Source organism: Eriocheir sinensis, unplaced genomic scaffold, assembly GCF_024679095.1.
Source record: "Eriocheir sinensis breed Jianghai 21 unplaced genomic scaffold, ASM2467909v1 Scaffold1225, whole genome shotgun sequence".
Classification (NCBI taxonomy): Eukaryota; Metazoa; Arthropoda; class Malacostraca; order Decapoda; family Varunidae; genus Eriocheir; species Eriocheir sinensis.
Genome location: NW_026110547.1, coordinates 17,469 through 35,000, shown reverse-complemented (window position 1 = coordinate 35,000; position 17,532 = coordinate 17,469). Strand labels below are relative to the sequence as shown.

At 41.0% G+C, this 17,532-nt stretch overlaps 3 protein-coding genes across 4 annotated transcripts in view; 1 reads left to right on the top strand and 2 right to left on the bottom strand.

The window, feature by feature from the left end:
• The window catches only part of LOC126989582 (flagellar attachment zone protein 1-like), a 3,808-nt gene extending 855 nt beyond the window's left edge, over window positions 1-2,953 (bottom strand). Inside the window, exons 1-2 of the mRNA XM_050848152.1 lie at window positions 2,350-2,953; window positions 1-2,055 (exon numbers count right to left, since the gene is read on the bottom strand). The exon at window positions 1-2,055 is cut by the window's left edge and continues 855 nt beyond it. Of these exons, the coding sequence (XP_050704109.1) occupies window positions 1-1,644 (1,644 nt within the window). The 5' untranslated portion in view covers window positions 1,645-2,055; window positions 2,350-2,953. The remainder of the gene's footprint in view (window positions 2,056-2,349) is intronic.
• The window catches only part of LOC126989583 (putative nuclease HARBI1), a 30,830-nt gene extending 18,956 nt beyond the window's left edge, over window positions 1-11,874 (top strand). The window contains exons 1-3 of one of the 2 annotated variants that reach the window (XM_050848154.1): window positions 7,045-7,177; window positions 7,962-8,192; window positions 10,586-11,874. In XM_050848154.1, the coding sequence (XP_050704111.1) occupies window positions 7,973-8,192; window positions 10,586-11,418 (1,053 nt within the window). In that variant the 5' untranslated portion in view covers window positions 7,045-7,177; window positions 7,962-7,972 and the 3' untranslated portion in view covers window positions 11,419-11,874. Of the gene's footprint in view, window positions 1-7,044; window positions 7,178-7,961; window positions 8,193-10,585 lie in introns of those variants that run through there. The other variant, XM_050848153.1, reaches the window with a different exon arrangement.
• Window positions 11,875-14,124: 2,250 nt separating this feature from the next.
• On the bottom strand, window positions 14,125-17,106 carry LOC126989581 (uncharacterized). Its single transcript, XM_050848151.1, has 3 exons — window positions 17,031-17,106; window positions 15,121-15,335; window positions 14,125-14,324 (listed from the first exon to the last, which is right to left on the bottom strand). Exons 1-3 carry the CDS (start codon window positions 17,096-17,098, stop codon window positions 14,125-14,127), a joined length of 483 nt encoding a protein of 160 aa, XP_050704108.1. The 5' UTR covers window positions 17,099-17,106.
• Window positions 17,107-17,532: the final 426 nt, after the last annotated feature.

Sequence of the window (17,532 nt, the reverse complement as noted above, 5' to 3'; positions counted from 1 at the left end):
GCAGATATTCAGCGCTTTTACAAGTTCGTCATCTTCAGCCTTGCAGATATCCAGCGCTTTTACAAGTTCGTCATCTTCAGCCTTGCAGATATCCAGCGCTTTTACAAGCTCGTCATCTTCAGCCTTGCAGATATCCAGCGCTTTTACAAGCTCGTCATCATCAGCCTTGCAGATATCCAGCGCTTTTACAAGTTTGTCATCTTCAGCCTTGCAGATATCCAGCGCTTTTACAAGCTCGTCATCTTCAGCCTTGCAGATATCCAGCGCTTTTACAAGTTCGTCATCATCAGCCTTGGGGATGGCCAACGCTTTTACAAGCTCGTTATCTTCAGCCTTGCAGATATCATGCGCTTGTGCAAGTTCGTCATCTTCAGCCTTGCAGATATCCAGCGCTTTTACAAGTTCGTCATCATCAGCCTTGCAGATATCCAGCGCTTGTACAAGTTCGTCATCTTCAGCCTTGCAGATATCCAGCGCTTGTACAAGTTCGTCATCTTCAGCCTTGCAGATATCCAGCGCTTTTACAAGGTCGTCATCTTCAGCCTTGCAGATATCCAGCGCTTGTACAAGGTCGTCATCTTCAGCCTTGCAGATATCCAGCGCTTTTACAAGGTCGTCATCTTCAGCCTTGCAGATATCCAGCGCTTGTACAAGGTCGTCATCTTCAGCCTTGCAGATATCCAGCGCTTTTACAAGTTCGTCATCTTCAGCCTTGCAGATATCCAGCGCTTTTACAAGGTCGTCATCTTCAGCCTTGCAGATATCCAGCGCTTGTACAAGGTCGTCATCTTCAGCCTTGCAGATATCCAGCGCTTGTACAAGGTCGTCATCTTCAGCCTTGCAGATATCCAGCGCTTGTACAAGGTCGTCATCTTCAGCCTTGCAGATATCCAGCGCTTGTGCAAGGTCGTCATCTTCAGCCTTGCAGATATCCAGCGCTTGTACAAGGTCGTCATCTTCAGCCTTGCAGATATCCAGCGCTTGTACAAGGTCGTCATCTTCAGCCTTGCAGATATCCAGCGCTTTTACAAGGTCGTCATCTTCAGCCTTGCAGATATCCAGCGCTTGTACAAGGTCGTCATCTTCAGCCTTGCAGATATCCAGCGCTTGTACAAGGTCGTCATCTTCAGCCTTGCAGATATCCAGCGCTTGTACAAGGTCGTCATCTTCAGCCTTGCAGATGTCCAGCGCTTTTACGAGTTCGTCATCATCAGCCTTGCAGATGTCCAGCGCTTTTACGAGTTCGTCATCATCAGCCTTGCAGATGTCCAGCGCTTGTACAAGGTCGTCATCTTCAGCCTTGGGGATTGCCAGCGCTTTTACAAGGTCGTCATCATCACCCTTGCAGATGGCCAGCGCTTTTACAAGGTCGTCATCTTCAGCCTTGAAGATGGCCAGCGCTTTTACAAGTTCGTCATTCTTTTCCATGAAGATGTTCAGCGTTTTGACAAGGTCGTTAATTTCATCCATGGAGATGGCCAACGCCTTAACAAAGTCGTCATTTTCTTTCTTGGACATGGCCAGCGCTTTGACAAGGTTGTTATTTTCTTCCATGAAGATGTCCAGCGCTTTTACAAGGTCGTTATTTTTATCCCTGGAAATGGCCAGCGCTTTGACTAAGTCGTCATTTTCTTCCTTGAACATGTCCAGCGCTTTTACAATGTCGTTATTTTCATCCTTGGAAATGTCCAGCGCTCTGACAAGATCGTTATTTTCAGCCTTGGATATGGCCAGCGCCTTGACAATGTCGATATTTTCATCCTTGGAAATGTCCAGCGCTCTGACAAGATCGTTATTTTCAGCCTTGGATATGGCCAGCGCCTTGACAATGTCGTTATTTTCATTCTTGGAAATGTCCAGCGCTCTGACAAGATCGTTATTTTCAGCCTTGGATATGGCCAGCGCCTTGACAATGTCGTTATTTTCATCCTTGGAAATGTCCAGCGCTCTGACAAGATCGTTATTTTCATCCTTGGATATGGCCAGCGCTTTGATAAGGTCGTTATTTTCATCCTTGGAAATGTCCAGCGCTCTGACAAGATCGTTATTTTCAGCCTTGGATATGGCCAGCGCCTTGGCAATTTCGTTATTTTCATCCTTGGAAATGTCCAGCGCTCTGACAAGATCGGTATTTTCAGCCTTGGATATGGCCAGCGCTCTGACAAGATCGTTATTTTCATCCTTGGAAATGTCCAGCGCTCTGACAAGATCGTTATTTTCATCCTTGGAAATGTCCAACGCTCTGACAAGATCGTTATTTTCAGCCTTGGAGATTTCCAGCGCTTTGATAAGGTCGATATTTTCATCCTTGGAAATGTCCAACGCTCTGACAAGATCGTTATTTTCAACCTTGGAGATTTCCAGCGCTTTGATAAGGTCGATACTTTCATCCTTGGAAATGTCCAGCGCTCTGACAAGATCGTTATTTTCAGCCTTGGAGATTTCCAGCGCTTTGATAAGGTCGATACTTTCATCCTTGGAAATGTCCAGCGCTCTGACAAGATCGTTATTTTCAGCCTTGGATATGGCCAGCGCTTTGATAAGGTCGTTATTTTCTTGCCGGGAGAAAGACACGACTTTTTGCTGCCTGTCAATTTCATTCCTAGCGTTAGACAGATCACTAAGCAGGCCGTGGTTTTCTTCCTGGAATAAGGACACGAATTTTCGGAGCCTGTGAATTATTTTTCCAGCGTTAGATAAGTCACTGAGCAGGACGCTATTTTCGCGTCGCGATAAGTGCAGGTCATTGATCAGGCCGCTGTTTTCTTCCTCCAGCGCTAATCTTTGCTGCTCTTTCTCTCTCCAAGCCGTTTCTTGAGCCAGCACCGCCCTGTGCAGGACGCTGGCTTCATCTATGGCCTGAAGTAGAAGGACGGACAAGAGGGCGTTTTGTCTTTTTAGGTCCTGCAACGCCAGCTGACTCCGCTCTTGTTCGGCCAGCAGATCAGCAATCACCCAGCCCTTGTGGGCTGAGCTGTCCTGCCGGGGGTCCTCCTCCACAGGCCTGGCGGCGCGCAGCCCTTCGGCTGGCGGGGTTGTAGGGCCGAGCCCGGTGTACTTCAGAAGCAGATTGGTGGCCAAGGCCCACCACACCAGTGCCAGAACAACGTCAATTCTCATCGTGGTGATGATAATTGAAATACGTCTGAATATAAAATAAGTGCAGAAGTGAGAGACAACGAGGTACAGCGAACGTGAGCTGAGAGCCGGACGGCAACGGCAGCAGGAAAAGAGGGCAGCAGAAGTGTGTCCCGCCTCTTCCTCCTCCTTGCCGTGTTACCCAACTTATTAAGGATTGCGAATGCATGACGACAGAGAGTTAGTAATTCTGTTATTCATTCATTCATTCAGTCAGTCAGTAAGGCTTTTTCAGTCACCGCCGAGTGGCCTAAGACTACCCACATGCTGTCCAGAAGACCACCCATCAACCCGGACTCTAAAAGGAACCGTCCAGTGAATCAAGAATGAGCTCCGGGGAGCAGCAAGAGCCAAGCATAACTGGCGCCACTATAAAATTTCTTGCGCCATGACGGGCTTGGGCTATAGGCGGGGATGTAAAGAAAAAAAAATCCTAATCAGTCAGTTCGTCAGCCAATCAGTCATTTGTCACTAATAATTTTCCTTTCCTTACCTTTCCAGTAACTTCCCTGAGCGTCGCCTCCCGCCGGGCTTCACCTCCGCAGCCCAGGTAAGTAGCCAATTAACGCCGTCGATAACTTACTTAGATATTCAGCGGCCCCAGAAAAATGTGTGTGGTGAAGATTTTTTTATTTTAATGTACGGAAGTTGCGCGTTGCCCTCTCTTTCCCGTCCCCCTTTTTATTACACCACAATGGCCGTAGTGTGTAATGATGTGTTTAAGAGTACTGACAATTACCTGCGTTAAAATGATCAAAAGGGATGCAGGAAATGTTACAGTGCCCGAGGTGGTTAGGGAAAAGTCAAAGTGATCAAGGGAAGGTGAAAGCGGTCAAGTGACGGTCAAAGTGCTCGTGACGGTCAAATTGCTCGTGACGGTCAATGTGGTCAGAAATTTCAAAACGGTCAAAGGTCAAGCCAATCCACCGTCAGACCTCTTGACAGCACTCGCCGTTGTTCAGCATTCTGCCACCAAGGTATGAGAAATTTTCCAAGATCTCAATTTCGTCACCACACGCATGGACAGACTGTACCGTTTCATCCAGCAAGCCTCCAAACACCTGCACCTTGGTAGTGGCTCAGAATATCTTGAGTCCCCTTTGCTTCGCCTCCTCGTTCAGTCCCGCGAGAGCCATCACCAGAATCTTCAGCGACTCAGCCAGGATTACTGCATCATCGCCAAATTAAGGTCAGTGGTCATGGTATTAAGTTCAAAATTAGTCATACGGAATCGTTTTTAGGGGTTAATATCGTCATGTCTGTTTCTCTTTTCGGTAGGGATGACTAGATATTTATGTTTTTGGCCGATTTTATTTGCTAGATTAATTCATGAAAGGTTCGCTCCCATTACCTAACTATCACCCCTCATCTGCCTCCTTGCACATGGTGGGGGAGGAGGCAGAGATGAGGGTTGGGTTACCGAGGTTTATGGTAACATGTTTTTACGGTACTGTCAATGAGACCAGTTTTTAATGCTTTATGAAATGTTACACTGAATTGGTATCGTATAGTATCATAGATAACCATATTGCGTTATTATTGTAAGGGTTGAATCATGGCTATGGACGGTTATTTTCAGTATTTAGTGTTTAATGATAGCTATTTTTATGGAGTTTTTAGCATTTCGGTTCAGCATAACGAGATATATAGCTTGCGTTCATTGTCTTCTTCCTTTAGTTACTATCTGTATGCTTGTCGACCCGCATTTACTGAAGACTTTCCATGCATAATTTGCCTTATTTTCAACCCCTTCATTATTATCCTCCTCCTCCTCCTCCTCCTCCTCATTCCCATTCATCCTCTAATAATCAATTTTTTTTCAATTTTATTACGTCTTCCTTCGTCACATTATCAACCCAATCTACTTATCCTCATGTACTACTGCTACTACTACTACTACTACTACTACTACTAATAATAATAATAATAATAATAATAATAATAACAATGATAATAATAATAATAATGATAATAATATAAGGATAACAAAATGAAGAACAAGAACAAGAACAACAAGAAAAGAAAGGACGAAGAAAAAGAAAATAAAACAGTAACAATAACAGAAACAACAATAACCAACAGCAACAAAACAAATCATATCGAAAAAAAAAAAAAAAACCCAATCCCCAGAACACGTCACAAACAGGGAACGAACAAAACAGAAGTGGGTGACATTCCAACCCCAATCCCTTATAAAACCCTTCCTTAATGAGCGGCTGTCGAACACTAATAAATACAGATAAGATAAAGAAAAGGGCACGTGAGCCTTTCCCCACGACCAGGTGTTGAGCTAATAAATCCTCAGGTAATTCAGGTAACCCTTATCTTCGCTTACACCTGAGACGAACGCAAGAACTTAAGCACCTACGCATGTTATATTCCTACGTCAATGTGTGTTGTTTTGCTCTCTCTCTCTCTCTCTCTCTCTCTCTCTCTCTCTCTCTCTCTCTCTCTCTCTCTCTCTCTCTCTCTCTCTCTCTCTAAATGACCCAAGAAAGTTTCAAGACGGAGAAGGACAAATGAGGAGCTTGTGCGAGTGGAAACAAGGACACAATAGCAATAAGACCGCAGGAAGTTCCATGAGAGATAGGAAAGGCGTGGGGAGCTTGGAGGAGACTGAAGAACAATTGCAAAAAGACCATTAAGGGAGTTTCATGAGAGTTTGGAAGGGCGTGGCGATCGAGCTTTATTGGAAACTGAATAACATGACCTAAGGGAGTATCAAGGAAGAGGTTGTACTTACCAAAGAGGGATGTTGGTGGAGGCTTTCCTGGGGCGATGCTGACCTTGTTCCTGTTCGTGGTTGTCAAGTGGAAGCTGAATTGACGTGTAATGAACCTGGAAGAAGAAGAAAAATAAGGTTAAATTGGGTTTAGAGTGATAGATTTTAGGGCGATTTCTAGGTTACGATATGACGTGACACTATAGGAAGATATTATAATTTGTTGGTGGTTTGATAAATAAAAAGAAAGGCAATGAACGGAGAGAATTGCTTTTGTAATCTACGTACCAATGGAATAATCGCACACTGTTGGTAAAATGATACGAAAAAAAAGGAATAAGTAGGAAGATAAACAAATTGGATACAAATAAATAAACTAGTAAATAAATAAGAAGCAAATAAATAAGAATAATAAGAATAAATGTATAAGATGAAGCAAATAAAAGGAAAAATGAATGAATAAGTTACAAATCAGAAAATGAAAGGAAAACGTGTAGGCTATTAGGGACGGGCAAGAAGGTTATCAAACAAAGATAAATAAATAGGATGCAAATAAATAAATAAATAAGAGGTAAATAAATAAGAATAATAAGAATAAATAAATAAGATGAAGCAAATAAAATGAAGAATGAATGAATGTTACAAATCAGAGGAGGAAAGGCAAAAGGGTAGGCTATATGTCTGACGGGCAAGAATTAAGGTTATCAAACAAACATATCTGTCGAGTATGATGGTAAAGCTTTATCAAAATTACTCTTTAATCACTCGTTTATGAGCGGGTTAACTTAATAAACATGGTATACCTAATAAAAATAATAAATGTAGTAGATACATAAGCGTGGATTCATTTTCCAAGTATTTGACCCTTTCAGTTAAAAAAAATGTCTATATATATATTCTACTAAATTCCATATATCCCTTCTCGGTATATTAAGGGTGGTATTGCTAGACGGAAGGTCGAGGACAAGTTACTTCCCATGAAGTCAAGTCGTTACTGAGAGTACTTGAAATGCCCGCCAAAATACTGGAACATGGTCGAGTGTCGAGGACACGGGTACCCCGTGTCTTCGTCGAAATCGTGATTTAAATTGTTATCAGAATTTAGACTGAATGTAAAAAATACAATAAATTATAAAATAAATTTTCGGGAAAAAAATATCCTATTAGGCAGAACACTAGTGTTTCTCTGATAACAGTACCCGTTCCGCGTTTTACAAGAATAAGGCGTCGTGACGACAACAAGCTCCCCCCTCCGGCCTGGCGTCACGCGGGAGAGGAAGGCTGCCGCCATTACTACAATTCATCATCCATATACAGGTAAGACCAAGCGTATTTTCCCGGCTGTGAATGATTGTTTAGTGTTTTTAAAGTGGCAGGATACGTTAGGCGGGATAAGGCGTGTTTACAACTTGCTGGAAGGCTGACAGGAGGCTCGCCTTTCATCGCCATGCCGTAGCCCCAACAAAATGTATTATTACACCCGGGTGAGGGAGCTTGACAGGATGTATAATCTTATTATTCGTGCTTGGTAATACTAAGAGGTCTCCGTGGTCTAGTGGTCAGCGTGGCTGACTACTACTACGCGGCCCCGTGTCCGAATCATGACCCGAGGAGTCAGCGTGCTGCTCACCCAGCTGTTCATCCTCCCTCTCGGGCTGGTTGATAAATGGGTACCTGGGGAAGGTAAACTGTGGTAACCCGGATGTCACACTGGCCCTGTGTCCCGGGGTGTTGGGCTCCCTCCTACCACAGGCTCACGTGTTCATGCAACGGAGAACCCACGCGCAGCTCAGCTATAGCGTGTGCCCCCAACTTTACCTTAACTTTGGTAATACTACAGTGAGCCTGACGCCAGTAAACCTCAATAAGTATGAATTGTGAATGCTATGAAATAGGTCAAGGAAGCAGCCTTCATTACTGAGCCTGCCCACCCCAGCATGGCCAATATTAATATTTCACACCATTATGGGGAATAATTACATTGGCCATCTAAGCTCAAGCTTATATTCAGACAGACCTTGATGCTTAAGTTCCACTTCAAATGAAAATAATCCTTGATGAGGGTGATGACACAAAAGATTAAATATAATTTTTATTACAGAAAAAGCAGCAATGGCAGCCTACAGACACCTGCTACGTAGAGTGGCTCACGTGGGACAATGGGAAGACCTGGCCATCAGGAGGAGAACCCGTTTGTTCAGGAGCCGTAGGGATCCCTTTGAAATGTACTCGGAAGAGGAGTTCACTCAACGCTTTCGGCTCTCCAAGCAAGTCACCCTGGATCTCTTATCAAAAATCCAGCACCTATTGCCAGATTCTACCAGGAAAAGAGGTAAGCTTAAAATATCATAGGTCTGAAAATATAAAAATGCCATTCTTTACAGGTACTTTAATCAGACCTGATCAAGCTGTGGCTAGCAAGATTAATGTACTGATGCTTAACTGCAACAGGAGCCGATTCAGGAAAAAAGTTTGCCGGAGGCCCGATTGTTGAAAAGTCCGATGAAATTGCCTACCACACAATTTGGAATGTTCTGCGAGTTTTGTTGTTATAGCCGCAGCGCACTTCTGAGCTAGTTTCCAGTATTCGCTCAGGACCATGGGGGGGCGGCCCCTGGGTCCCCCTTTAGATCTGCCAACGAACCACAACCATAAACAGGGACAGCCCTGATAGTTCTCAAATTATACGAGGTGCCAAAGTCACAGATCCATACCCTAGTTATTCTCAGCTATGTAAAAATATGTCTACATATATGTCTATGATTTTTTTGTCAAATTATCATTCTTAAGGAATAAATGTTTATTTCATATTTCCTAGCGATAGAGTTTAGGTCAAAGCAAACAATTCAGTTCAACATATCTTTTGACACACTTTTCTAACATGAGTTTCTGTTGTCAGCCATAATTTCTGTGGGGGGGAGCTAGGGGGCTACAGCCCCTCCAATGTTTTTCAATCAGCCTTAAAATGCCCCTAACACTGCCGATTTACAAAATATTCCCTCACCTGCACATCCTTGCTTCGATCGCGACCCTCTTCCCCAGCCCACCTCATGAAACGATGCTGCCTTCTAGATCCCTGCAAATATCTGCAAAAATTATGGGCTTGGTTATTGATTGGTTGAAAAGTAGGATAAGGCAGTCATCCACATTCTCAGTGAAAGTAAGGTGAAGGTAGGGGCACATACTATAGTTGCACATGGCCTGAGTGCTGACCTCTGTCACATTAGCACTATAGCCTGTGGTGGATATGAACCCATTACCCCAAAAGAGAGGGCAGGTGTAACATCTGGGTTACCACAGGTTTCCACAGGTACCCATTAATTTGACAGGCACAAGAGGGAGAATGAACAGTTGGGTGAGGTGCACACCGACTGGGATTTGAACCTAGATCTGTGGATTTGTAGCTTGGCACGATAACCACATCACCATGGAGGTGCAGTCATCAGGAATTATTATTATTGCTATTGTTGTTATTATTATTATTATTATTATTATTATTATTATTATTATTTATTGTTATTATAATTATAATTATTATAATTATAATTATTATTATTTTCATTATTATTAATTAATTTATTATTATTATTATTATATATTTTTTTATAATTATATATAATTATTATTATTTTCATTATTATTAATTAATTTATTATTATTATTATTATTATTATTATTATTATTATTATTATTATTATTTACTGTTATAATTATTGTTATTATTTTCATTATTATTAATTAATTTATTATTATTATCATTATTATTATTATTATTATTATTATTATTATTATTATTATTATTATTATTATTATTATTATTATTATTTATTATTATTATTATTATTATTATTATTATTATTATTATTATTATTATTATTATTATTATTATTATTATTATTATTATTATTATTATTATTATTATTATTATTATTATTATTATTTTTGTTATTATTATTAGCATTATTATTTTCATTATTATTATTATTATTATTATTAATATTATCATTATTATTATTATTAATATTATCATTATTATTATTATTAATATTATTATCAGCCTGTTTCCGGATGTCAGGAGTATACTGGGCCCTGGGAGAACCTTCTTTTCTCTTGTAGGTACACACCATCCCGAAACAAAACAGAAGTGTGTACCATTTATGTAGCTGTGGTCTCTTGTACCCCATTATGGTGGTCTCAATTACCCCATGTTATATAAAGATCAATACAAAGTAAACATTAACATTGATCACCTCCACATTGGCTGTATACTTACATAGGATGCCTGGCTACAGATCACAGAAATTGGACTTGGCTGAGGGACACGGCTTGTGTACAGCACACCTTAGCGTTACTGGGTCACATTCCTCGAATATACATACACAAATGAATAGGAATGAGGGGTACTTGTGGAATGAGTGAAAAGATGTGGTTTACATTTTCAGATCTTATGTACTTGAATGTCTACAAAACAGAAGTTAACAAAACAGTCCGACCTATTATTTATTTTTTTTTAATTTTTAAAAGAAATTTCCTTAGCTGGTCTCAGTTGCCCCAGGTGGTCGCAATAGCCCCGTTCTATGGTGTGTGTGTGTATGTATATATATATATATATATATATATATATATATATATATATATATATATATATATATATATATATATATATATATATATATATATATATATATATATATATATATTCTGATAAATATTTCTTTCTTACAGGGCTTCCAATCCCACCACGTCTCCAGCTGCTGGTAACCCTCCGCTACTATGCCACTGGGAGCTTCCAGCTTGACATGGGGGATTGCTGTGACATGTCGCTGCCCAGTGTATCTACCTGTGTCAAGACTGTGACCAGTGCAATCTGCCAGCTAGCAGGGGACTACATAAAGTTCCCCAGTCCTGCTGAAGAACAGGATGTCATGCGACAATTTGCCGAGGTAGCTGCCATGCCCGGAGTTATTGGATGTGTAGATGGTGTACACATCCCAATCATCAGTCCAGGTGGAGAAGATGCAGAACTTTACCGCTGCAGGAAAGGCTTTTTTTCATTGAATATAATGGGGGTCTGCAACTCATCCATGCTCTTCACAAATCTGGTCGTGAACTGGCAAGGTAGTGCACATGATGCCCGCATCTTCAGTGAGTCTGTTTTGTGTGCTACTCTGGAGGGAGGGCAGTACAGAGGATACTTGTTGGGGGATTCGGGCTATGCCTGTAAAAGCTACCTTTTAACTCCCATTCGAATTCCTCGTACTGTTAAGGAGAGGCATTACAATGCCTCTCACATCAAAACAAGGAACCTGATCGAGAGAACGTTCGGGATTTGGAAGAAAAGATTTGCTATTCTCTCAAAGCCAATGAGAACAGCACTCTCAACATCAAAAAAAATTGTGACTGCATGTGCCATCCTGCACAATATTGCAATCCTCAACAAACTCCCCATTGACATGCCAGAAGAAGAACTTGAGCCCATCAACATAGACATACTTGCAGATTATGATGTAGGCACTGGAAATGCTCGCAGAGCTTCCATTGTTGAGAGATTCTTTTAGATCTTCTGTGGATGTCAAAATGTACACCATTGAGTGCTGGCAATGGAACCCAGGCTTCTGGATAGGAGTCAGGGCAGCAAGCCAACCGAGCCATCGATGATTTAAAAGTTCTCCGTCTAGTCCAAGACCTACACTGCCCATGGTGCCTCACACAGCCTAACACACCAGAACATTTCCTGCTCCACTGCCCAAGATTCCACTCCCTCCACACCAACCTCAAATTAAGCATCCCTAACCAGACTCAACATCCACAGGCCAACTTTACATAGAAGGCCTGCTGGGCAGCGACACCCTCAGCCCCAACACTGCCTTCCAAGCCCTCAAGTCTATGCAGACCTTCCTACAGAAGTCCTGGCAACTCAATAGGATCTAACCCCTCCCCTGGTGACACATCGACAGAATAACAACATCCGCTAACATTTCCCACTGATGGGGCTCAGGAGGCAGTGGTCCCACAGCCTAACCAGCCCCAGAAAAAGATGATCCCAGAGGCCACTTCTCTGGCACTGTATCTGACATCCTCGCCCCCACTGTGGATATGCAGGAAAGGTGACTTCGCCCACACTCATGGTGGCTGGAAATGCTTTTATTTAACCCACAGTAGCACATGCGGTGCTATATATATTAGAGGAACTGCAATAACACATTGAAAATTCAGTAATCTACATGACAAAATTTTTCACTATTATTGCAGTTTTTCTAATGTAAATATATACTACAGGTGGCATTATGGGTTGACTAAAAGCGATTAAAAGCGTTTCCAGCTACCATGAGTGTGAGTGGGGTCAACTTTCCTTCATATCCACAGTAGGGGCCAGGGTGTCAGGTATAGTGCTGCATAAGTGGCCCTTGGCATGGTGACCTCAGTAGCTCAGTTGGGTTGATTTATACACAGATAGCCCAGGTTTGATCTTTTTTTTCCCAGCCTATAGTGCTTTTAGGCTTTCTTGAGAGACCTGGATGGTAGTCGGCCCTAGCCCGTCATGATGCAGGCAAGTGTTTTATAGTGGCGCCGTCTTTTCTTGGTGTGGTGGTTGGTCACAGTGGTGTACATTTTGAGATCTTTATTGTAGTTTCTCTAATAATAAGTTATGTCTGTTCAGAAAATGAAAATAGCTTGTAAGATTTTGCATAAATATTTTCCGATCAAAATTTACAGTCTCTTTAATTTGTTCATTTCCTGCCTGAAGCCTATACGTACATAATCATGATATAAATAAATGAACAAAATATTTATCAAACATCACTGAATATAATGTATTTCCTACTACAACTACTACTACTAACACTAGTTAATGTTGGCAATATATGCTAAAATGCTGATGATACAGAGATTGGCAGAGTAATTGAGTCGGATCGGGTCGCTAGTATTCTCCAGGATGAACTAGACAGATTGCGTGAATGGGCAGGAAGTGGCAGATGGAGTTCAATGTCTGGAAGTGCAAAGAATGGGCTAATCACTCTGACGTAATATTCTTGATGTATAAATAAAACCCACACTGGCAGACGATAGTTATTTTTAACTAAACAGTTTCGGTGGACACTGCCACCATCTTCAGTGGTGTAAAGAAAGACCACTGAAGATGGTGGCAGTGTTGGTTTTTATTTATACATCTGGAAGTGCAGTACTCTGAGTGTATATGGGAACAACCCCTCATAATTATTGGTTAAATGACACTCCCCTAAGAAGATCAAGGTGTGAGAGGAATTCAGGGATCTTGATGACCTCTGATCTCCATCTAAGAGCACAATGCATTCATCCTAGATATTGTGCAAATAGGGTATTGGGATTCATTTCAAGGAGAGTAAGCAACAAGTGCTGATGTCATCAAGCTATATTTAGCATTAGTTAGATCTTATCATGATAATGTGTTTTTTTCTGGTCACCTTCATAATTGTAGAATGGGTATCAAAATGTTAGAATTGGTACAGTGGAGGATGACAAAGATGATTTACGGGTTCAAAAACTTGACATATGAGGAGACTCGAACAGTTAATTAAACTTGCATTTTCTAGAGAGGCAAAGGGTGCAAGGAGACTTGATCGAAGTTTATAAATGGATGAAGGGCTTTAATAAGGGGATATTTATAAGGTTCTGATGGTAAGAGAGCTGGGTAGGACATGTAATAATGGGTTTAAATTTGATAAATTCAGATTCCACAGGGACATAGACAAAAAATACTTTACTAACAAGAGAATGCGTGGAACAGGCCTGGCCTTCATGTTATGAGAGTCAATAAGATGAACACATTAATAAAATGTTTAGATAAATTCATAGGTAGTGATGTTGGGGGGAGCTTACATGCTAACGGTGAAGAAGACTGGTGGTGGCCCTCCTCAATCACCTCCCAAGCTTTCCGAAGAACACGAGGCCGTTGCCTCCATGATTTCTGGAGAACTCAGTATGGGCGAGTGTGTCCTTGACACTCTTACAATACAAGATGGGCATGCAGTTGATGAGGCAGGCAATCCCATCATGGATGTTACTCTCCGGCATTCCCCAAACTGTCCAAAAATTTGGCTTTGCAGGTGTCTGCTGCCTCACGGATATGATGCCAAGTCTCCGTGAAGACATCTAGCTGCCGCTGCAACACCTCCCTGTGAAACTGGTACAGTTTCATCTGTTGGTCGTGCTCCTCTCTGGTCTGTTGAAGAAGGAGTTGGTGATACTCATCCTGCTGCTTCCGACAGGCCTGGTACTCTGCATCAAATTTCCTCCTCTGCCGTGGGGCAGCAGAGAGAGGCCACATTACATGTAAATGTAGTTAGTGATGGTGCAGTGGATGCAGAGGATGAAGCTTCTGGCTGGAAAGATGTAGAAGCACTAGGAGGTGCAGGTGCTTCAGCACATTCAGCGGCAGAAGTAGCAGAGGGGACCTCTGTCGGTGGCAGTTTTCCACTCACAGCTGTGAAATAATACAATGCATTATCAGTCATACTTATACATGAAAGATGATGTGACTCGGGAAATTTCTTCCTTCAATAACAATGTTAGCTTCTTTTCTTATAATACTTGAAAAAACACTACCCCATCAATAAAGGCACCAGAGGGAATTTGATATCTATTGCATTTATAGTTATTTAAATTTAATCCTAGACTGGGCCCCCTCAGAGCTTGTTCCCAGAAATGAGTAACTTATCTATCTATATCTATCTATCTATCTATCTATATATCTATATATCTATATCTATCTATCTATCTATCTATCTATCTATCTATCTATCTATCTATCTATCTATCTATCTATCTATCTATCTATCTATATATATATATATATATATATATATATATATATATATATATATATATATATATATATATATATATATATATATCTCTCTCTCTCTCTCTCTCTCTCTCTCTCTCTCTCTCTCTCTCTCTCTCTCTCTCTCTCTCTCTCTCTCTCTCTCTCTCTCTCTCTCTCTCTCTCTCTCTCTCTCTCTCTCTCTCTCTCTCTATCTATATATATATATATATATATATATATATATATATATATATATATATATATATATATATATATATATATATATATATATATATATATATTTTTTGAATATCTTTTAACCTAAACCAGTGTATCAAAAAGTGAAAATTGATGATGAGAATAACAATGATAGTATTTATATGCAGCACCAGAACAAGAATGCAGAAAGCTGGATAATATAATGTGATATACTTTCAAGCAATGATTAACTTACTGAAAGTAACATCCATGATGGGAGTGCCTGCCTCATCCACTGGATGCCCATCTTGAATGGCAAGAGTGTCAAAGACATCCTCGCCCATGTTGAGTTCTCCAGAGATCATGGAGGCAACAGTCTCATGTTCTTCTGTAAACTTGGGAGGTGATGGAGGAGGGGCACCACCAGTCCTCTTCACCTTCAGCTTGTAGGCTCTCTCTTCCTTTTTCACACTGCAATGAAACATGATTTTAATAACAATAATATATCAAAGGCATACTGAATTGTAAACCCTTTAACAATACACCTCTGCAATGCAGTGGTTCGAGTCCCTAACAATGAATCTGCGGGCCTGGGCAGTCGGCATGCAGCCACCCAGCCGTTCATCCTTCCTTTCACCCGGGTACCTGGGGCCACCAGGGAAAGTAAACTGTGGTAACCCAGATGTTACACTGGTACTGTATCTGGTTTATGGGTTGTCTCATGACAGGCTCAAAGGATCAATGGGATGGAGATGAGCACTGCCACCACCCGCAGCTATAGCGTGTGCTCCCAACTTAACCTTTTCCTTTACCTTTTTTTACCCTTTGACCAAATATAGTAAAGAGCATTGGAAACAACTTGTTGTACCAAAATTGATATTAGTGTTGCAGATTTAATATTCTAGTGCCTATTAATATTAATAGTGTTTGCATTAAAGATACATTGCTATTCAATTAGGTTGATAACATGGGATTATTTTAGTTTGAATATAGCTCTTAACTAACAAAGCAAGAATTAATGGGTTACTATTTGATCAGCAATGGTATAATATTATCATATGTAAGAGCTACACCTGCTCTATGCTTATTGCTATTCTACCAGTAATTCTTTCTTTTTGCCTTACAAATAACATGTAATAACAATGAAAAATAACTATAGCCTATTTTTAATGCATTATGATTATTTTGGATCTGGAGAACACATTATTAGTGTAATCTGTGTCTCAAAAGGTGAAAAGTTGATCATTTTAATCATCACCCAAACACTGGAGTGGATAGGTATTTATCAAATGTGGGCACATCTGATTATGGGAGGGCACTAGACAAGTGAAGCTCCGCGGCATTCTGATGCCACACAGAATGTTACAAGGGCACATTCTAATATCATATTAATGGTGGGTATAAAGGCATGGTCGATGGGGGCAGTATGTTAATTCTCAGGGGAGGGAGTGGCATGTGACCCCAGTTGCTTCGCAACCGCACGCTGAGGTGGAAGCATTTTCCCCGTGACCCCGTGATGCAAGAACTATATGGTAATTCACAGTAAGAGCATTTATTATTTTATTGCTAAATTGTGGCAGCGACGCCGCGCTGTCTGTGCTGGTGGTGTTTTGAATCTCCCGCTCACAATACATGTTCCAACACTATTCACCACCCCATAGTAACTTTATTCTGATGGAATGTCCACCGACACCTCCTACATAATGCAACCACATACTCATACGTGAAACATGCTGCCTGTCACCAGAACGGGGTGAATTGTCTTGCCTAGTTGGCTGTTACAACCACTAAGTTAAAGCGAGAATAATATATACCAAACTATACTACCAATACATATTATAATAGCGGTTATTTTTTTAGATACGATGGCAAAATATAATTGTTTAGTCGGTCATCATATGAAACTGGCAATATAATTAAGCAAGCTGTATAGTATTTGCCTTTATCTTTCCAATGATATGCCGAATATTTGCTACAATGCATAGTTACAGAGGTGTGGAGGTGAAAATAGAACTCACCTCCCCCCTGCCCGACAGCGCACAGGGGTCATGACGCGTTGCGCACTGAAAGGATCGAGGAGAGGAGGACCTAAGAAGCGATACAAAGCGATACTGGTCAAAAGGTTAACTATATACAACGTAAAATCAATGCACCTCATTTACTTACTTCAATTTGATGCGGTTGAAACTTCTTTTCAATTGTTGAACTGATCGCGGCTCCAGATCAGGGTGCATGGCGTTGAAGTTTTGGCGATCTCATCCCACGCCAAGTTCTTCTTGTGCTGGACCGCAGTGCTGGTTGACCTATCTTGAAGGACAGGCCTTTCCTCCACTAGCTGCACCAGGACTCTCCTCTGCCTTGACGAAAGTGGTGCAGCGCGGTCCATTGTCGATCAGCTTCCGTGCGCGCGCGTTGTTGTGATGGCGGAATATGCATTCATATCGGCACTCTGCATTATCTTTTTCATTTTTCTTTTTTTCATAATTGTTTAATTTGAATTTGTATCTTAAATGCTATTATTTTTAAAAGAGTACTTCCTTATAATTTCTTATATGTATGACTGCTGAAATAAAAGTTTATGCACTGCACCTCGTCTTCTTCCATTAATTACGGCTATATCTAGCTTTTCTGTTTTGTTTATCTCTAAATTTATAATTTTCTCTTAATG